The sequence below is a fragment of the Montipora foliosa genome, chromosome 1 (assembly GCF_036669935.1).
Source record: "Montipora foliosa isolate CH-2021 chromosome 1, ASM3666993v2, whole genome shotgun sequence".
Lineage (NCBI taxonomy): Eukaryota > Metazoa > Cnidaria > Anthozoa > Scleractinia > Acroporidae > Montipora > Montipora foliosa.
Window position 1 is genome coordinate 53,648,256 of NC_090869.1, and position 22,697 is coordinate 53,670,952.

Below are 22,697 nucleotides of genomic sequence, written 5' to 3' on the forward strand. Positions count from 1 at the left end.
GTTAAAACTGAATGACCGTGACCGCTACAAAATAAATGTAAAAACAATACCGACATACACGCATGATGGAAATGTGTAATGGGCCCGGTAATATTCCAGAAATTTCTTTGATGTGACTCAGCAGTTTCCACAAATAGCACAACTTGTAATAGACTATAACAAGAGGCTACAAGTAGCCTATACTCGGGCCTGCAAAAGTACAGTGAGTGGTGTATGGTTAATTTAGCGCTAAAGAAAAGAACAGAGAGAAGTTTGTCCTTCTCACATCGGCCTTACATTGCGATTCTCATGATGTTCGACTGTGTATGTAGTGAATACCCGGAACCAGATTATCTTCATTACAGGTGGTGACAATGACCACTGGACCATGGAAACAAGGTGAAAATAGTGTATTTATGCCAAAGTGGCTAAGCCTGACATAGTTTTTTACTGATCGATGGGTATTCTTGCTCAGTGTTTGAGAAAGGAAACGCTAATTGAACGGCTTAAGATGAAACGAAATGACTCGTCGAAACATCTTTTGCAGAAAAAAATGAAAGAGAAACAAAGGTGAGATGTGAAAACATCTTTCCAAGATGACCAAACTTTCGTGCAGTGGTGCACGTAAAGGTCACTTTGTCACGTGCGCGACACGTGAAGATGTGCACTATATCTCGACACTTGAAAATACTTCCAGAAGTGCAAAAGTTCCTTGAGGCCATGCCAAATGAATCCATAGCACGAGAATCAAATATTTAAAATATACCATTTGTTGTAATTTAAATACTCGCAGTAATATGCACCCAATTGTCAAAATAAATATGTTATTTGCCAGCTGGGAGGTCCGTATAGGGAAGAAACTGTGACCGAGGCCTTGAAATTGCTGCTTTTTCAAGAACGGTGTCACAGTTTTTTGCTATACAGACCGACCCTTTGCTGGTAAATAACTTTTTTTTTTCCTCTCCCCCATCCTCTCTGAAATCACTTGTTTTAATTGTTGACTCGCACCGCGCTTGATAGTGAATGCAGTATTAAAGCGACTTACAAACTGAACGTTTCAAGAGAAATTCCATTTCCAAACCTCTTGTCTAATGAAAAATAACCTCTGTATGTAAACGGAGTCGGTGTAAAAAAAATGGAAATTTAAGGTCATCAAACAAGCTCACGCAATTAAGGCTAGGTTTCCGCCTGCCGTGAGCAGGCCGGCGGATGAGAAAATTCCACCCCCTCCCGGAACCAATCAGATTGCAGTATTTGTTGAATTCCGCCCACTCACGCATTGAGAAAAAAATAAAAGAACTATAATTCTCTGTGACCAAATTTTGGAAAGTACCTATCAAAGACATACAGTAAGCAAAATCTATTGCGCAACTTCCAAGTACATTACCAGTATGACTTGGGCTGTATTGAATCTGAAAAGATGTGTTGAACGCTATGACTTCTGCAGGTAATTCTGTTAACATAAAAAATCTTTGTCTCGACAAGCTTGATAAGGTAGTTATAGATCATTTCCTACATATACAACTGATAATTACGGGGAAGTAATTAATTTCCTATCATAATTATAATTATATAATGGCACAAAGTGACATAGTTGCACATTCACTACCAGCAATTGAGCCATACACTAAAACATCACCTTGACAGTTGTTTTACTAGGATCAATAGGATGTGAACCAGGATTTTTCTAGGTTATGTCCCTGCAAAGGTTGAACTTACCGGTACCAGCAATATGCCATGCGGTGGACTAGACTTTTAACAAGAAACTATTTCAAAAAACAAAAAGTAGTGTTTCGTTTCCGGAATGGAATACTATAGTGTGGGTCACTTGGCCTGTCATTCTTATTTCGCTTCGTGTATTGAAACTCTCAAGAAAAAAAGATAGAAATGTGAACTCAAACTCTCTGAACGGTGTTCCTTGGTATCAACATGCATAATTAGCTTTTAAACGCACAACGCAAGGCGCAATAGAACGAGACAACAGACGTATTGGCGTTTTTTGAGGGGAACACTGCCTTGCGGCTGGTTAGCCTGTGCGACTTCCAGATTGCGTGACGTAGAACAACCTCACTTATCTCCCCAGCACTACGAGCTGAGTAGTAAACAGCACGTGCTGGATCGGACAAGAGTATTGGTTAGCGAGCGATGTACCAAGACAAACGAGCCAACAAGCTTGGTGGAAGTCACCGTACAGGAGAGGACCCAATTTTAAAGGGGCTAGGTCACGCTGTTTTAGGTAATTTTGTTTAAAATTGTTAGTAATGAACTCTAAACGTCAAATTGGCAAAGCAAGAGTCTTTCATTTGCAAAATCACGGCCCCATAACAATTGAGAATGATTTTCCAGCTGTTTAAATGACAGTTTGATATAAACTGATATAAATTTGAAAAAAGGTGGGCCGACGTTTCAAATTTACCCAAATGCAATCCACTTCAATCCTCCCCAGTTTTGTCCATCCTTGTCCGCAGGGTTTTCTTTAAGGTTTTAAGTAGCCGGGGTTTTTTGCAAAGTAGACGGTTGTGGGTCCGGAGGACCCATACGATGGGCTTTTTCCCATCGCTTCTAGGGGGGTCCGGGGGTCCGGAAAATTTTTGAAAACTGAATGCCGGAAAATGCATTTCCTGGCATTTTGGGCCATGAAACTCAGACATTAAAGGGATGAATCAAGCTGCAATTATACTATGAAAACCATGTTACTTAAAGAAAGACGAAGCGACATTTCAATAATACAACCCTATAAACAAAAAGTTGAGTGATATTTTTTGTATCTTTTTGGTGGTTTTGCTGGAGCTAACGAGCATGGCAAATATTGCCACTTGACAACTTGTAAACATGGCACATACTTGAAGGAATAGACCAGCAAAGGCTTCTGATTGGTTGTTAAATAAAGAAGCTGATTGGAGGATACTAATTGGCCAATGGTGTAAAGGATGTTTCGATCCTGTTTAGGTGTGAAGATGACACACATTCGTTCCATTGTGTAATTAGCGGGAAAATATGCTTGCGGAACTTGGTTGTAGTAACTTCGAAAATTGAAAATCACTCGAGCGGTTTAAGAGTGATGTAGCTTTTTCCGAAGAGTTTAGGAGTTCCCTAAAGCAGTGAGAGTTGATCAAGAGTGACGTTGGATAAAGATCCGTTGTCATGTTGAAGCGTAGAGATGCCCTCGAGAGGACGAGCACTTACGCGGGCAAGTAGGATTTAACTCCGAGGAGCGTTACGTTCAAGTGTTTAAAGAAAGTCTACGAGTCCTCAGCTTCTAAGTTCGCTATAAATGATCAAATGAAAGGTTCGAAGTTAAAAGGAAGGAGCGGTTAGTGAATGATCAGGGGCTAGTTTTGTTCCTCAGTTGAGTTGTGGTAAGAGATGCGTAAACGCAGGCTGAGCGTGTTGCTAGCAGAACATCATAATGTAAATTTCCTTCTGGTTTGAGAACAAATCTTTTGAAAGTGCTTCTTTGTTTCCAAGTTTTTTTTTGATTGCGGCGTGATTAAAGGAAGTTTTGCGCAGACTAAAACGTCCTTGAGTGATTTTTCGTCCCGGAAAGATACAATCGGGGGCTGTTTAAAGATATCGAAATCCAATATGGCGGACAACAAATCATATTGTTCCTACTTTCCCGCCACCGCAGCAAGATTTTTTCAAAACGAAAGTCTCAAGCATAACGTTTTTAAACTGCCCTTGAGTCAAAAGTCTTTTATGTGTTTTCAGAAAAGATAAGCACTGCAAATTTTTATTTGTATTGAGCCCAAGTAGTTTAGACCTCATAAACATCATCTCCATTGTTCTTCAAACAATGAAAGTAGCCGGCGAAACCTGACAGAGAAGCCGGCGAACTTCGCCGGCTGCCGGCTCTTATATACAACCCTGAACTTGTCCCTTCTTAGCTTTCCTGTGTTTTGTTTGAGTTCTTCTATAGTTGTGAGCCGTTATTTTGTTATTTCAGTTAATTCTATGACCATTTGATCAATGCTGAAATTGCCTAAAATTGCGTGACCTAGCCCCTTTAATGAAGGCAAAGCGATATATCCAACCCATCCCCAAAGGGAGGGAGGGGAAAAACTTTAACAAATTGCAAACAGCTAGTTGGTTTACTATAGAAGACAAACTGCCAAGTGAACCTTGGACGGCTGACTGAGGCTTTCATAGCTGGACTCTGTCTATTAAAGTAGCCAGTTGCACAGGTTCTACTATGTAGCAGGTAGGCATTACACGTGCTCTTTAGCAATAATGAATGAGGCTTTAACAGATTTGGCCAATGCAGGTGTACGTTATAATCTGAGATCTGGGAACAAAGTCTTTATGTCCTCGTTTTATTTACAAAAAAACCGTTGATTTTATGACCTTGAACGGCCGACTACAAAGAACGCGAGTACGGTCACGTGTCATTAATCGTATTTTACTGATAGGGCAGTAAAATCGCATTTAAAGAGAAAAGCATATACTCGTTTATGTGCACAATACATCGAAGAATAAAGTCTACAAATACCTATTTTACCTTCAAATACTTACCCCTGCATAACATTTCAAATTCCGTTTTCTGTGAATCGTCTCATGATTACGTGTTACATACGAACCATGGCAATTACTAGCTTTACAATCACTGGTTCCTCGTTAATCCAATTTATTACTAAGAATTGTTTGCATTAGTAATTAACACGAAAAGGGATAACTTGGGAATTTTTAACAAAGAATCGCTTTCATCTAACCCAAAATCATTCAGATATTCAAAACGCCCTATGCCGGCATAATCCATTTCTTTCGCCTTTGTGTTTGTCAGCATTATGATTTGGAATATTTTAGGTTTACGTGTTCACAAGTTTGTTTTTTTATCTCGTAGATGTTTAGATTTCCAATTACACACTCTGTTTCGATTAGCCACTCTAACTCGCTGTGTAAATAGTTCACCCTAAATTCAAAATAGATACGTTTCGTTTCTGAGAAAACAAAACATTCTTTTACAAATCATACCGGGTATTCCTGATTTCTGCATAAATTTAAGTTTCATTTTGCATTTACCTGTTCATCCACGCTTTTTGGAAAAGTGGTACATACACTGTACCCCGTGCTTAGATTTAAACGCATACCTGAGGTAGATATTTTTGTTGTGTTTACGAGGAAGTGATCTCCCTTGCTAGTAATACGATGAAATGTGGATGACCTCGGTACGTTGTTACCCAAATACGTTCCTGCAAGTTTCCGCCTTTTTCTGCTGTTATAAAATAGACGTCTCAGCCTTTTCTCTGTAATTCTGCTTGGTTCTCGGGCACGTCTATGTCGATGCTCACGCAAATCAAAACAAAAGTAAACAACTTTTGCTTATCGAGACCTGTATTTCTCCTTCGGAATGAAGTCTTCATTATCATTGAGAATCAAATAACTGTACAGCCTTTCAAACTACATCAAAATATTTTCTAAAGAGCTGATCACATTTTCCACTGATGACATCAAATCTTATGAAACTAGAACAGAACTATACACACAAGATGGCAGTGAACACGATCGCTAATACGGCTATTTGAACAAAGGATATAAGCTAGACCATTACAAGAAACAAACTGTAGTCAATGGTACACTGAGCGGGAGGCTATTTGTTCGCGGTGAAAATGGTACCAGCGTGAGGCCATTTGTTCGCTGTGCAAATGTTTTTACTTTGTCTCCAGAAGATTCCAATATAGCGTCCATTTGTTTGTGGAGTTATTTTCTTTGTCGCTGTCATCTTTAGAGTAGTTCTCAATAAGGTACCCTTTGCTTATTAAAGAATTAGTGTTTTGACTTGTATCACTTTCAATAGTTGCGTCCATTTCAGTTACATTCGAGTATATTCTTGTTTCATTCAGTTCGCGGAACGACCCGTTGCGAAGCTGACCCTTGACATCTTTTAGTGTGGGTCTACCTTGGGTCTACCGCGAAAAGCGTATGCCATTCTTTGTATGTGCTTTGAGCGCCCCAAGAAGAAATCGATTAAGCCAACGCAATGCCTATCTTCAGTAACACAGAGCTCTTCATGTTCTTGGATTACGTGGTTTGCTTTAAATAACCAAAGTAAACAGCGCCACGTGGCTTCTATTGTGCATTACCCAATCAAAACACCGCCACGTGCTTTCTATTGTGCATTGCCCAATCAAACAGGGCCACGTTTTTCTATTGTGCATTTTGCTGCACAGGAAAAAAAAAAACTGAAATCTAACGTCTTTTATAACTCGAGCCCCTACGGGGCCCGAGTAAATAGCAACAGAACATTCTAGATCCTTAGAGTAAAAGTATAAAAGCAGGCTTGTAAAAACACTTAGCCCGAGGCCGGAGGGCTTACCCTCGTGGCCGGCCGTGACTGATGGATGCGATAACTGTGATGAAGCTATAAACAACTGCGATAACTATGGTGGAGATATAACCTTTGACCTTGCGATATACGGAGAGAAGAAAGAGAAGAAAGAGACGATAGCTGAAAAGGGAAGAAGATAAAGAGTTCAGAGTTATTATGAAGCCCTCGGTAAAAGTTTGTGTATGCAGAAAATCGAGTGAGTGGAAAGAATCCAGTGAATCAAGAAAGTCAAGAATTGTTGTTTAAAGTCCGTGGAACTTGGAGTTCAAAGTTAATCGAGATGAATGCTTGAAAGGCCATGAAAGACAGTAAGCCCGCTTTGCTTTATGAACTGCTTAACTTAATCTTTAACCGACGTAATTGTTACAGTGTAAAACTCATTAAATAATAGTAAAAAAAGGGTAACTGCTCGTTGTCACACTTTTGTTGCGTGCCGCATATCGTACTCGCGAGTTATTATCACTTATGCCTTGTTTGCGGACATCTCTTGGTTATTCCTGCACGTAACACAAGTCGTTTTTGTTATTTTCATTTCTGTAAGTCCAGAAATATCGAAGTGAAAATCCATTTCTGCTAAGTAGTTAGTTTGCAGTTTTTCAAGGTTGTGATTTAAACTGATGATCTTATTTTGAAAGATTGGTTTCCATCTCCTCTTTCGTTAAGACTATTTAGATTTTTATTTAAATTATAAGGAAAATAATAATGGTTGTACATTTTCTGATTAAATAAGTTATTATTGGTATATAAATTAACATCAAGATTGGGAAAGACTCTCTGGTTACTTGGCCTGGATTTCACCACAAGCATCCCAAGTTTGACCGCGCACATTTTCGTTGTGTGTGTATTTGATTATCGATCGGATTAGTTCTGAACAACATACAAAAGAAACTCGAAGAAGTCAAAATCTTAGTAAACCAACTCAAAGCACAAGTCATATTTCTGACTGAATCGAAAATTGACTCGACATACCCCAATAGACAATTTAAATTAGATGGTTTCAATCTTTATCGACAAAATCGTCGTAAAGGATAAGGTGGAATCATGGCATTTTTCTCATCTAGCTTAACCCTTTCAACGCCAAAAATGCAAATTGAAACTGATGACTTTAAATCCAGCTGGGTTTTACAAAACTTTTAAGCCGTTCCTGGATGACAACTCTAAGGCGGTGGACAAATGCATTACTTTGGAGAAGGATGGAAATGAATGTTATAAGAGATCAATCAAAAATTGCAGACTGTTTCTTGGATTATTTCTCCTCGGTTGCCAATGATATTGGAGATATTAAACTTCCAGAATTAAATGAAGAGCAATTAAAGAGCCATACAAGTGATCAAAGGATAAATGAGTATAATGATGTTGTGAACGGTCCCCAATTTCAATTTGAGAGACTTCACTGTGAAGAAGTAACGAAAGCCTAGGAATAATTAAATGTGCAAAAAGGAATGGGTCATGATAAACAGACGTGGGAAAAATATATAGAAATGGTCAGGTGAGGAAAAAGCGGCATCCATGTACTTAAAAGTGCTGTGTACTAAATTTAGCAGCAGTAATTCGATCTTGATAATGTTTTCAATTTTCATTATTTTTGTAAAAATGAGAACGTTTGTACAAATAACGGACCGATCAAGGATACAAACCTTTACCGTTATACCGCTGTGTAGGGCTAACCTAATCAATATTTATGTTTCCACAGTTATCAGATTTGAATGGCTTTTGTGCAGTCATCACTTTGTGTGCGTACATGTGCAACTTTTATTCTTGCTTTTTTAGTTTCATTGCCATATCTCAGCTCAGCCCTAGCAGTTGGATTTGTATGTTAATATCAGTCTGTCAAAGTGCTGACCGAATGATTCCGGTCCTCGAGCTCAAACCTAAGCCTAATCCCCCACCCCCCCACCCCCCCCCCTTTCGACTTTCGAAAAAAGGACAGTTTTTAGTGTATATCTGAAGAGTGAACTAATCAATAAGTCATAACTTTTTCTGTGACTCTGAGTTTCACGCTTACGCGATCATCAGACAGCCGGTATATTCATTAAAAAAAGAGGAGGCAGCGTGGTCGAGTGGCAAGTGCACCGATCTTGAAATCTGGTGATTCCGAGTTCAAGTCCCGCAGTCATCATCAGCTGGATTCTTTCCAGGTAGTTCCTGGTTTGACTCCTCGGCGCGCTTGTATATAGCCAACTGGTGTGCGCCCTGCCAGTTGGCATTCAAGAGAGTTATTTTTTTGGTTTGGTTTTTGTGTCGTTGACAATACATTTTGCCGACAAGCAGCAAATAAGCAACAGAAAAAATAAAAATCACATAGAGGAAGAACCTTTTCTCTCGAAAATTGACCAATTTGGCCTCGGTCGTTCAAAAGGTGGATAACGCAATCCACCGGTTAAGTCACTATATCCAGCGGATAAACACTAGCAAAACCAATTGAGTTATCCAGTGGATAGTGATCTATCCAGTGGATAGCGCTATCCACCCTTCGAACAACTGGGGCCTGATGAACAGACATGTAAAAAATATGAAAATTGTCAGGTGAGGAAAAAGCCGCGTGCTAGTCATCTGCGGTGACCTCAAAAATGAACTTAATTTTTTGCTGTCCATTAAACTTAGCAAAACAATTATTTTTCAAACTTTGTAATTTTAAGAACGTTTGTACAAATAACGGACTAAGAAAAGATAAAAACCCTTACCGTTCAGTACCGCTGTGTAAGCTAAACTTATCAATATTGCATACTGTATGCGTCCACAGTTGTTTAACTTAAATGTCTTTATTGCCATCATTGTGGTGTCACCGTATTTTAGAATAAAAAGAGCTACAGAAACCAAGCGCAACCACGTGTCAGGGTTTCTTTACACCATACTCAATTAGTCTCCTTTATGCGCGTACATAATTACTGGGTTGCCAGTATGGCAAACCCGATCGGAATCTGGGTTCTTTTTTTTTTTTTCCGTGTCGGTAAAAGTCTTGCCTGTCAGTCCCCTGCTAAGTGGTGTCTTCGGTGTCTTTGTGCATAGAGCCTTCTGCGCGTATTTTCTTAGGATCGAGAGGGTAGTGGGAAATGCGTAGATTTCTCTGGTGGACACAGTAGAATGATTAACTTAACCGGCAATAGCGTCGAAAGTCATGTAACGCGAATGGCGTTTTAGTGGATCTTTGAACAAAATATTCCCTTATGAAGCTCAATAATGGCAAGTCATTTGGATATTGAACAAGAGAGGCGGTGGAATCTTAAAAAGCGACGAGTAATGGACTTCGACAACAATCTGTCGCCCGTCGAGCCGAAATCAAAGTGAGCTGCATTTCTAAGATGTTACCAAGTGTGCTGTTATGTAGAAAGTTCTGTAGAACACTGAAACCAAATGGAAAATTCTCTGGTAACTTATGGGTTCAACAAAGACAGAGAACGAATCGAACACCTTAAGTGGATCTGTAATCAACTCTGCACAGTCTTCAAGTAAAAAAAAAAAAAATGGAAATGTGACAGCCAAGAATTATTTGAAAGAAAGCTTGTCGTCTATTTTGTGCTTCATTATTCAAGGAAAAGGTTCTTCATGGAAACGGTTTGATCCTGAAATTTTAGTTTGTTGTAATATTGCGCATATTTGACACGATTGAGTTTTTTCTCTTCACGCACGTAATGAAATAGGAAGGGGTTTTTGCCTGAAATAGCAAATCTGTTGTTTGTTTCAAAAATTGTTCGCTGGAAAAGGTGGCCTTTATGAATTTATCATGTTTTATGATATGTGTGCTGGATAGTTTTTATGGCAATAGTAAAGCATTTTCTTGTTATTCAAGGAAAAGGTTCTTCAGGAAAGGGTTTGAACCTGAAGTACATGGTAATTTGACACGATTGAGTTTCTTGTCTTCACGCACGCAATGAAATAGGAAGAGGTTTTCGCCTCTAAGAGCAAATATGTTGTTTGTTTCAAAAAATTGTTCGCTGGAAAAGGTGGCCTTTATGAATTCATCATGTTTTATAATATGCGAGCTTAACTGGATAGTTTTTATGGCAATAGTAAAGCATTTTCGTGTCAAAATGAGGTTAGCGTTTTTCTGTTGTGCTAACTTAATTAAATATAAATATACATTCTGCCTCGTGAGTTTGTTATTATCGTTAACCAGCAATGGCGTCGAAAGTCATTGCAACGCGAATGGCGTTTTAGTGCATCTTATGTTGTTTGTTTCAATAAAATGTTTCGCTGGAAAAGGATTTTGTGATATTTTCTGCCTTTGTGAATGATAATATCATGTTGTGTATTGAATTTGCGAGCTTAAGGTTGAAACGTGATACGGGAGGATATTTTTAGTATTGCTCTGTAAGCAGGAAAGGTTTCATGAAAATAAACAGGTCTGTTGGAAGCTGTTGGAGCCCCAAAATCAGCAAAAAATTGTGACGCCGGTGAATAATAAGGTAGCTGCTATTTCCAAAATGATGGAATTACCTGGTGATAAATAATCTCGTCTTGGAGAGTAAATTTTTGACTTTGCAGAAACAATGGTGGGCGATTGTTTTGAATTCGCTCATTTATTGTAGAACTTTATAACACTTGACAGAAAAAGAAACTTACGAAAACCCGGTATCTTGCCATCATTTGACACAGATGCTTCACTGTTTGGCAAGTAAACATGCCGCGGTAACTTATCACGGCGCCCGCTGAATTCCGGCGATGGCACTTTCGATTTTGCGATTTATTTGTGCAGCCAAAACGTACAATAAAAAAATTGAACGTAGCATATCTCCCAAAATGTTTGTCGCTGATCGTAACTGTTTATATTCTATATTCACCGTTCAAAATTAATGTTGTTTTCATGTCGTAAATATGTTATTCTCGAGCGACCGTCCTGGAAACTTCCTTCTGCTCTTTCTAAAAACTGTGTATCAATATTTATTTACTTTTGCATCAATATTTGTTTTTGCATAAAGCAAGCTAACAAAATCTGTACCTTGCTGAGTTCGCATTTGTTAGCGTTAATAGTATTTTCGGTCCAATGCTTCTGTTTTACGAAGGGGTATATGTTTTTGGTCACCCAGCCAGACACTAACCCCGTCGAAGAGAGGGCTTAACTTTAGTAAACTTTATTATTACAAAGCTGTCAGATGCTCAGAGGGCACGCTTAAACTTGCGGCGAAAAGAAGTTTATCAATATGTCAGCCCAGAAGCCAATGTTTCTCACTTCCCATTTATTTTCTTCAATCTTTCTGGGTTCAGTACTTTGCTAGTAAACGCATGTCTTCTCAGGCTATTTACCCAAGACTTCTACCATGGCACTACAATGATAGACAATACCAAAACAATATCGTGCACTGTCAGAGCTACATATTACGCAAGGACAGATCTGTTTCGTCGTACGAACGTGTGAGGACCTGTGAGATAAAGGGCCTCTGCTGGTATGACTTCTGGTTGACCCCTTAAATGGTCTTAATGACCCCCCAACTTGAAACAAATTGTCTGCAACGGTGCACGTACCACAGGCAACCCAGTGTACCCTCATGGAGGGTCTAGTTAGTTCTTATGATTGACACGAAATCAACATTACACAAGATCCCCCTTTTTAAGTCATGTGTGAGGGTCTAATGAAAATATCAACATAGACAAATGTCTTAACATAGAATATCACAAATGTTAGTATAATGTCACTGTTCAGAGTCCCACGTTTTCCTTAACTTTTCAGGTTCGTTTGATCACTTGAGACATGGAGATGGAGGTGATAAGTGGGTGCGGGTTCCTCCTAAGAGTTCCTTTTGGCCTCTGCCCATGGTAGGAATGGGGGGGGGGGGGGGGTAGCAGCTGGTCCCGTAGCTGTCCCTGTTGTCTTCAAGTCCTATGAAGCCACTGACGTTGGGAGCTGGTCATTTCTGGGTTCCAATGTTCCCACGAGGAATGAATCAACGATGAAATGATATATGAAATAGATCATATATGAACTGCGGATATGAAATCAAGTGAAGCTATGATCCTCGCAGTTATGAACGCAATTTTAGGAATTGCGTAAAGAAGCCTGAAAATTTCAGGACTTCAACGGGGTTTGAACGCGTGACCTCGCGATACCGGTGCGACGCTCTAACCAACTGTGCTATGAGGCCACTGACGTTGGGAGTTGAAATATGATCTATATGATTTCATATATCATTTCATCGTTGATTCATTGCTCACGGGAACATTGGGAGCCCACAAATGACCAGCTCCCAACGTCAGTGGCTTCATAGCTCAGTTGGTTAGAGCGTCCCACCGGTATCGCGAGGTCACGGGTTCAAACCCTGTTGAAGTCCTGAATTTTTCAGGCTTCTTTACGCAATTGCAAAAATTGCATTCATAACTGCCAGGATCATAGCTTCACTTGATTTCACATATGATCTATTTCATATATCATTTCATAGTATGTTTTAATGTTGGGACAGAGTTCGTCTTCATCTTGTGCGTCCTTAACTTGTTGAAACGTTTGGTCTGAAATAGGTATTCCTGCTAAGATGCTTTCGATTTAGATGTTCATCTCTTCTTGGGGTATTGTTGCGTGAGTGGCTTGCTTTGGTGGTTGCAATCTTGATAATGTGTCTCCTAAGTAGAGTTGTTTCCCAGGTACATGAATGAATTCCTTGATGTGGAATCTCATTAGGTGCATCCTCAGCCTTTGGATCCTCGGCGGGGTATCCGCTTGAATGCTTGGACAAAAGAGGTACGACATGCTTGTGATCAGTCTCTGCGCTGATTGACTTTCCAACGATATAATCACTGCAACGATGGCACACCCAGACTAGGGCAAGTGCCTCTTTTTCTTTCTGAGTGTATCTTGGCTCAGTTGGTGTTAATGCTCTGGATATGAATGTGACTGGTTTCCACGTGTCGTCGTGCTTTTGAAGTAGTACGGCTCCAATCCGTAGGATGAAGCGTCAGCGAATATCTTGGTTTCTCTATTAGGGTCATAGAGACTGAGTATTAGCGCATTGGTGAGAGTTTTCCTTACCTCGTCAAAGGCGGTCTGTTGGGCTGGTCCCCAGTACCATTCTGTTTCCTTCTTTGCCAAGTCTCTGATTGGCCTAGTTTTGTCGGCCAACAGTTCTGCAAACTTTCCTGGGTGATTGACCCTGCCGAGAAATGTCCTTGCTTCCTGAACGTTGTTTGGCGGCGGCAATGGTGTCTATTACAGCAGATACTACATCTGGATCTGGTCTTATTCCTTCTGGGCTAATGAATGATGTGACCTAGGAACTTGATTTGCTTTGTGTCGAATTTACATTTTGCTGAGTTGAGGGTTACTCCTGCTGTTGAAAGAGGTCGTAGGACTTGATCAAGTAGTGCGTCATGTTGACTCTGAGTTGCTGCGTGCACTAATACGTCGTCGATGTTGCAGTGCACTCCTTCTAGTCCTTCTAGTATCTGGCTCATACTCTTCTGGAACTTCTCTGATCCTGAGATAATGCCATATGGAAGTACATTGAAGTAATAGTGATAAACGTGGCGAGGCGCCTTGATTCTGACAGTTTTATCTGCAAGAAATCCGAGTTTGCATCCAGTTTAGATAAGTAGTTTGATTCGGTCAGCGTTCCTAGTGTGTGTTCTACCGAAGGCAGACTCGCACTTTACCGTTGGCTTTTGGAGTGACTGCCATTGGCGCACACCAATCGATTGGGTTATCGATTGGGGATATCACATCCTGTTGTACCATACGTTGTATTTCCTCTTTGGTTTCTTTAACAAGTGGTAATGGAACTTTTCTGGGTACTGTAATTGCATATGGCTTTGGATTCTCGTGGAGTGTGATAGTGTATTCTGCTTTTACCTCTCCCAGACCGAATGAACATTTGTGGGTGGATGCTTGTCTTTGACCTCAGCTTTGTGGTCTTCTTCAGCTATGCTGTTGACGCAGTTGATCAGATTTAGGCTCTCTGCAGCGTGTCTGCCAAAGAGCGGTCTCTCTAGATCTCGAACCACGTAGATTTCATCCTCAGCACTTCTCTCATCTGTAGAAAGCTTTGTGGAATACTTGCCTAGCAGTACTTTGTTTGTACTTTTTAGCTCTGGTTCCAATTGAAGCTTGTGATATGTACTCTCTGGCAAGACAGTGACGTCTGCTCTATCGTAGAGTTTGAATACGATCTGTTCTTTCGCTATCTGTATGCTGGCTGTCCATACCCGGCCTTGATCCCGTTTCGACTGTGTCTATCAGGGTTACTTCACCCATGAAGTATGAATCTGAGTCGTCTTCTCCGCCTTTTACTTCCCTTAGTTGACGAGAGTTTCTGCAAGCTTTAGACCAGTGTCCTTTTTTCTTACAGTTGTGACATACAGCGGCTCGTGCTGGGCATTGCTTTGAGAGTGGAATTCTCCCAGGCATCTGGAACAGTTTTTCGGTGATTTGTTGTGCTGTTGCATTGTGCTAGACTGACGTGTAACGGTCTGCTTTCTCTTTAGTGCGTTATGAGTTTCCACTACTCTGCCTATCTTGATAAGCTCATTAGTACCGTGTGCTACTCCTTGTTGACTCTTGGCCAGTTCTGATTGCTTTACTTGCCGGGTAGCTTTTTCAAGCGTGAGTTTCGGGTCAAATTGGACTTTTTCCCGAGAGTCGTCTATCTTTAATTCCAACCACAATTCTATCACGAATTATATAATAACCCAAATTATTCACGGATTTTGATTGGTTCTTGCCTATGATCTATTAGAGGATAGACGCAAGATTGACGTCACCATCAGCTTTTATGCGAATAAAGTTCAATTCTTTATTATATAAAACAAATAGATTCCATGTAGCCGTGGGTCTGCTCAGTAATAGATCACAGAAGACGTCAAAATGTGGAATCTATTTGTTAATCAGTTCATCTTTGAGACCTTGAAATTCGCAATGTTTAGCTAGTTTATGACAATTCGTGATAAATTCGCTTACAGACTCGTTATCCGCTGGATTAAACTTTGCTCTTTCGTAGATGATGTTCTCTTTTACAACAAAGTAGGATTCAAATTTCTCCTTAACTGTTTACAGTCTTGGCTTTGTTCTGCGTTTAGGGCAAACGAAGCGAAGATGTCGTCGGCTTGTTGTCCCATCGAATATATTAGCGTGTTTACTTGATTTTTTCCTTTTTTCTCGTCTTATCCGGTAGCTTTTCGAAATCTTTCGAAGTGTATCCACTTAAGCAATCTCCGGCTTTGAAGTTGAAGAATTCCGGTGGAGTAACTTGATAACTGGCGATTGAATTCTGTTGCCGAGTAGCGTCGGCGCCGATGACTGCTTCAGCTTGTCCATCGGTCATTTGTTTGTTTGTTTCTTTTGTTAGCTGAGACTCTTTTTCCATTGCTTTTTTTGTTAGCTGAGACTCAACATGTGCCCGGCAAGGAAATGTTCATAGCTGATGCGCTTTCAAGACTTCAAGTTCGCAAACAAGCCAAACCCCAGCCTGCAATTGGTGAACATGAGATGACCTCATCACGTATTGGCAGTGTTCTTTCTATGCCTGATTCAGACACAAGGTTACAGCAAATTATGGAAGCACAAGACGAAGATCCAGTCTGCCACCAGAATAGAATATTGCCTTGAAGGATGGCCTGACAAGCATTCTCTGAACGATGTCATAAGACCCTACTGGGCGTATCGAGGCGAGATCACAGTGGTACAGAATATCCTGCTTAAAGTATCTAGGATTGTAATCCCGTCCTCTATGCGTCAGGAGATTCTAGCAAGATCCATACGTCTATCAACTTTATTGGTCTCATAAACAATATGTAAATATGTACAAATAGTAAATCGATAAGAATGAATAAAAGACCAAATGGGATTGCGCGAACGGGAAAAGAATCCCATGCGAGGCGCAACCCTAAAATCTAATTAGTGGAATTAAGAACGGTGGCAAGGGCAGTTACGTGAGAGGAATCATGTGCAGGGCACATCAATATTATAAGTAGTGTCCAGTAAAGTAAAATAAGTGGCGCGCGAAAACGTTTTAAAAGAACTTAGACTAGAAAACTTGTCGTAAGAGGCTAGATTACAGATAAAATTCCAGGGTTTCGAAGTCGCGGTTTTACAGTAAGCAGGTTTTAGTACGAGGGTAGAATTCTTAGAGCGAGATCGGCCATGTGTAATAAAAGTAACATATCGACCGATATTTTGTCCGGTATATCGGAAGATACAATCATAGAGAAAAACAAGATCTCTAAGTTCTCTGTCATAAATTAGTGTTAAGTTAGTTAAAGCAAGAGTCAGCAGTCGTTGTCTATAGGACATCTCGCCAATTCTAGTTCTTAGTATCCAGCGAGTTGCGCGCCTCTGGACCCTTTCCAAGATCGTTCTTAGATTGACACTAGCAGACCTTACCACTGTCGCATAGGAGAGCTGTGATTTCACGAGGGAAAGATAAAGAGTCCTCCTGACTTCATGTCGGTGATAAGAGGACAAGTTCTCTTTAGGAGACCCAGCATTCTATATATTGGCCTTAAGTACAATTCCGGTGACGTGCAAGTCCCACGACAGATTGCTAGAGATAGTAACGCCAATATCTTTTTCTACCTGAACACGTTGTAAAATTACATCCCCAAGGTGATATTCGTGAGTTACAGGTGTTTTCCTTCGCGTGACTGTTAACACTTTGCATTTGGATGCGTTAAACTTGATTCATGGCTCCAGGTGTTCAAACTTGTCAAATCCTGCTGGAGGCTATCACAGTCTTTCGCTGACACCAAGCATACAAGGAAGGACACCAGGGAAGGGCACCAGGGAATTACGAAGTGCCGTGAGCGTGCTAAAAGCTCTGTTTGGTGGCCTGGACTTAGCAGAGAAATCGAAAACGTGGTGCAACACTGCAGAGTTTGCGCGATTGCACAGAGAAAACAATCCTGAAGTGAACCGCTAATCCCAACACACCTGCCAGACCGTCCGTGGCAAACCGTAGCAACAGATCTCTTTGAGTTGAAAGATGCTGAATACCTAATTGCCACTGACTACTTTTTCAGATACGTAGAGGTGGCAGCTCTGACGAAGACAAAAAGTCCAGCGAAGTCATCAGAGCACTCACATCCATCTTCGCTAGACATGGAACTCCAGAACAAGTCGGATCTGACAATGGCCCTCAATTCGACAGTGCAGAGTTTACACAGTTTTCTAAACAGTGGAGATTCAAGCACAGTACCAGCAGGCCTACATTTCCTCAATCTAACGGAGAAGTGGAGCAGGGAGTTCAAACAGTGAAGAATCTCCTAATGAAAGAAAGGGACCCTACAAAAGGACTCCTAGCCTACAGATCAACACCGTTAGCATGCAAGTTCTCCCCAGCCCAGCTGTTGATGGGAAGACAAATCAGAAACTTAACGGCGTGCCTATGTTTCGCACACAATTAGATCCAAAATGGCCCGATTTTGACAACCTTCGAGCAAACGAGGCCCTACGCAAGCTGAAGCAGGAAAGGGTTTTCAAAACCAGACACAAAGTTACACTGTTGCTTCCTCTGGGACAACAAAGAGAAGTATTTGTGAAAGACCTTCAGCGCTTGGGGAGGATGGTGAAAGCTGCATCAACCCCTCGTTTGTATCAGATAGAAACTCCTACCAGTACAATAAGAAGAAGTCGTGTCCGTCTTACACCAGGACACACGTGAAAAGTATTAAAAAGATGGCGCTCTTCAATGTTGTTCTGAAAATTTTAGGCACTCTTCAGAATCTTCACTACTTTTCCGAAATTTCTATGAAATCTGTTCACAAGAATGTCTAGAACCTTAGTTCCCTTCGAAAGTCTGAGTTTAAATATTCGAAAATTCTAGCCCACCTTCCTTCCGAACAGATATTTACCGAAATTACGCGTTGGGTGCCCCTGAGTGGTTGGGAACATTGAAGTGCCGAATAATTGGTAGCCTGGGCTCACGCGACACAGTTGGGGTTATGGACCGAAAAGGAACGCGGCGAAAAAAACATTGGCTAGTGTCCCTCGCTCGGCTCGAGTCACTCTCCAAAGTTTTTTTTCGCCTCGTTCCTCTAGTTTTCGCTCGATAACCCCAACTGCGGAGCCTCGTCCCGGGCTAGATAATTGGTTGCGATGTGTCTTTGCCTATTCTTTATCCCTCATGTCCACGTTTATATTTCAGACAAATCGTAAAATAAACGGCCAATTGACACTTTCGCCTGAACGGTTCTTGTGCCACTTTATTGTTCTTCTTCCATTTCAAGTCATTTGCAATAGGCCATTTCGGAAAATACCACAATACTCTTTGTTTGTCCCCCAAAATTTTACATAAGCATTGTTTTCGTTTTCTCTTGGGACCGTTGTAAGTCCCAAGAGAAACTGGAAACAATGCTTACGTAAAATTTGGGGAGACAAACAAAGAGTATTATGGTATTTTCCGAAGTGGCCAATCCAGTTTTGGCCCTTTTTATGTTAGACACGCATAATCTGTCCAGACGAACTTTTCGTCGGGAATAATGTGGCGATATTATGCCCTGCACGAGAAGGAAATATGAACATAAAATTTCTACATCTATGCTTCAAATCGGCTGCCGCCGTCTCGGCGTTAATAAAACCTTCAGAGTTTTCTCTGAAGTCTTCATTTTTCTTGTCGTTAACCTTCCAAAAGCAATGCTGAAAATGCTGCTTCCAGATTCACAAGCCAGCTGGTCTTTGTGCACCACAATTCTGCTGGGGGGTTAAGGGGGGGGGGGACGAGGCAACGACAATGATGACCACCATAACCATCATCAGCTGTAGAAATTGGTACTTGACTTAGCCTTCTCAACACCCGCCTTCAAATCCTTCATTGCGATTGGTCGGAGGTTGACGTTTACAGTTTCGTCCAATGGGTTGCCTCTGTTAAATAAAAACATACCATTAATTAAGAACCGAAATCGAGAGCTGCAGTTTCTTTTTTTTTGTCTAATTGCGAAGTGCAAGGGCCATGACTTGAATTGAGAAAACAAGTAGTCTCTCTTTGAAATGTATCTTTCCTTTTTCGTAGGTTCGACTCTTGCAATGGAACACTCGGATTTTTCCGAACCTTCCCGAGTCACCATCGATAACGAAGATACATTCCTTCTTTTTAAATTGACATTAATAGGCCAGGTTACCTAACTCTGCAAAACAAGTGAAAGGTTAGAAATACAATAAATGGGTGGGAAATTTGAAAGGGTCGTTCTTCAAAATCCATCCTTTAACGTTAATCTCTCTCGTACTGAAAATTACATAAATTGCTTGGAACTGAAGAAAGTGAAGGCGTCTAAGACCACCCATGTTTTCATGCCTTTGAGCTCTTGTTTACCAGTTGTCACTTGGACTCCTTCAATTTCCATTCAGAAGATTACGCCAAGCCAAGAAAAGGCCAAACCACAACACCGGGAACTCCGTGTCCTACTCTTTTCGAATATAGTGTGTGGGAGTTACAGTTTATAGTCCTTATCCGAGGAGACTTGAAAGTCTTAACCATTTGCGAATGTACTTACAAAGGCAGCACTTTCTCCTCTGTTATTTTAAGACCCTGAGTGTTGGTCCGGTCGGAGTTGAACTCACGACCTCCCTCGTCTAGGGCTCTTTTACTCTAGTTGTATTAGATCAAACATGGACTATGCGGTACCGGTTTTTCACTACAGTTTGCCTAAATACTTAATGCTAGAATTAGAACATGTACAGAAGAGAGCAATGTCTATCATCTGTCCTGGTCATGGCTATCATGAGACCCTCGATATTATGAACTTTAAGGAATTAGCCATCCATCATGACGAAATACGTGAGACACTTTTCGACACGATTGTAAATGACAACAATCACCCGCCTTTATAAGTTACTACTAGCAACGCATGAAACTACTTATTCGTTAAGGCGAGCGCGACCTTTTAACGTACCACGCTTCAAAACCGACCGTTTTAAGAATAGTTTTATTATCTCTTACTGCCTTAAAGCGAACACAGCTTAGAGTTTCCCTTTTGAGCCGAGTGGCCTCTTTTAATATTTAGATAGTTAATAATTAAATCTGTGTAACTTTATTATCTTTATTATGTAAGTAAATACGCAATTCAGTTTTTTAACTGCTATGTATTTCTGAATATATAAACTTCAAACTTCAACAGGTAGTGCGATGCTCAACCAAGTATTGACCCAACCGGTTGTCGGTTACCAAGTAGCACTGCATTTCTGTACAAAGACTTACATTGAGTCTAAGTTGTTTCTGCTTCTTACATAATCTCTCACACAAGACATGGCTGCCACACGACCTGACACACAAAATTAGGCAAAAGAACCTGGATTAAACTTAGTAGTGCAATAGACATAATTATTATCCAGGGACAAAGGAGAGGGAGGGGTTGGAAGAGCTGCATAGTTTTCAGCCTTGGTTGCTAATTAGGGGCTCTACATGTAAAGCACTTAAGGGCCCACAGATGGATTTTTCGATCGTTGCTAAGGAAGTGAAATGCTACTTTCGGTAACTGACGTCATCATATCATGAGCTGACAAGAAAACCCACTCACAAGCAAAAGTCACCGCACAAACTGTTGTTTCCATCGAAGGTTTTTCCTCGCCCTTCCTCACGCTCGTTCTCAGATCAACTGCGCATGCGTAAACGAACTGACTTCCGGTTTGAGAAAAAAGCTAAATTTCCAGCGGTTTTAAATTGAATTAATTTTTTTTACATGGCACGTTTCACCCCCAAATACAGAATATAGCTAAGCATTGAGTTTTTAAAATTATCTTTTTTGAAAAAGTTATGGGTATTTCAGTATCGTTTATGTCTTTAAAAAGAACATTTTTCAAAATAAAAAGAAAACCATGCTTGGCTGAATGCAAAAACGAATACAAATTATCAAACCATCGATTAAATACCCAAATTGCGCAGCGTGGCGACAAATTTAGAGTTTTCTTTTATTGGTCACGTGACCATGGGCGTGGTATGATGACGTCATATTTAGGGTCATTGGCTTACAAAAGTTGGAAACTGACCAAAACAATTCTCAAATTACTTAACAATTACATCCTTAGCAACGCACCCCAAAAAATACGTCAGTGGGCCCTTAAAAACAACCAATTACAAATGTTTCTCTATCGAATGAGAGAATTTTTTAACTTGTCAGCAGGGAACCCCTTAAGGGAAAAAGGTTTTAAATGTTCTCCATGATTTCTGATATCACCAGTGACATTACTATGTGAACATTTAAAAGCATGAAAATTCTTCTTACACATTTCCTTGAGTCCACTGCCAGAAAACCCTTCTGTCATTTCTGCTAATTCATTAAAGTCAACATCTTCTCCGAGCTTAAAAAAATAAAAATAAAAATTAATGAATAACTAAAGGAGTGAATAAATAGAACTGCATTTCATCAACAGTATTATTCTTCAGAAATTGATTTTATCAAACGAGTTGATAAAGGTTGAATAACCGCCGTGAAAGATTTCTAGCTTTCCAAATCTTTCAAGGTGGTTATTCGACCTTTATCAACTCGTTTGATAAGATCAATTTCTGTTTCAATCTCCCACCGACGCAGCACCACAGTTTTTTTAGAAACTAAAATTTTGGTATTATTCTTCAGATAACTGAAACATCACACTCGCCTGTACTTAGACCTCTGCCGTTTCAGAGCATGCCCATAACAGTGGACACAAACCACTTTGGATTGAAGTTAAGTTCAGGGATCAAGACTCAGGCTCTCCACTTCAGATTTCAACCTCAATACAAATTCCAGAAGCATGAATGTCCACAATCACAAAACAAAATAATTGGAGAGCTGACTGTACAACAGCGGGCCGCCAAGGAAACAAACTCGCCAAAATGTGAGGATCTAAGTGCACCAGGGGCAATACAGAAAAATAAAAATGCCCCACTGCCACAGCTGGTGTGAAACAACCAATCACAGTAGAGCATCAAGCCTTCTAAACTTAAGCCCAACCAATTGACCTTATTGCCTTATGAAGACTACATGTAGCAATATGCAGTCATTACATCACTATCTACCACATCCGAAGTGACCACATCATTAGACAAAAAATAATATCACCTTGTTAGTATTAATAATGAATTGTAAGGATTTACCTTCTCCTTTTCCAAAATAATGTTCAAGATTTCTTTGCGCTGATCTGAATTCTGAAAGCAGATGTCAAAGAATGTCTCAGTGAGTGCAATACAGAATGTTATTTGCCATGAATTAACTATTAGTCACATGATCATAAACCACTTGACCACTAAGTCTAAACAGGACGCACTAAAATGGCCATGTGGTTTAAAATCATGTGACTAGCATTTAAATCAAACACTTGACTGATGAAGACATTATTCCTGTTTAAAAACTGATTGCTTTGAGTCGGTAATTTTTTGGATCACAGCATGCTTCAAGGACAGGAAAAATAATCCTTTTAATAAACAACTTACTGGTAATCCTACATGAAATCCACAGGGCATCCTCCTGAGTATCGCTTTGTCAACATCTTGAGGTCTATTGGTTG

At 40.3% G+C, this 22,697-nt stretch overlaps 1 protein-coding gene across 1 annotated transcript in view; it reads right to left on the minus strand.

Annotated features, from left to right (window-relative positions):
• Positions 1-18,373: 18,373 nt before the first annotated feature.
• LOC138001382 (outer mitochondrial transmembrane helix translocase-like) overlaps positions 18,374-22,697 on the minus strand; it is a 26,366-nt gene continuing 22,042 nt past the window's right edge. The window contains exons 9-13 of the mRNA XM_068848025.1: positions 22,624-22,697; positions 22,288-22,338; positions 21,437-21,512; positions 20,413-20,476; positions 18,374-19,079 (exon numbers count right to left, since the gene is read on the minus strand). The exon at positions 22,624-22,697 is cut by the window's right edge and continues 42 nt beyond it. Coding sequence (XP_068704126.1) covers positions 18,971-19,079; positions 20,413-20,476; positions 21,437-21,512; positions 22,288-22,338; positions 22,624-22,697 — 374 coding nt within the window. The 3' untranslated portion in view covers positions 18,374-18,970. The remainder of the gene's footprint in view (positions 19,080-20,412; positions 20,477-21,436; positions 21,513-22,287; positions 22,339-22,623) is intronic.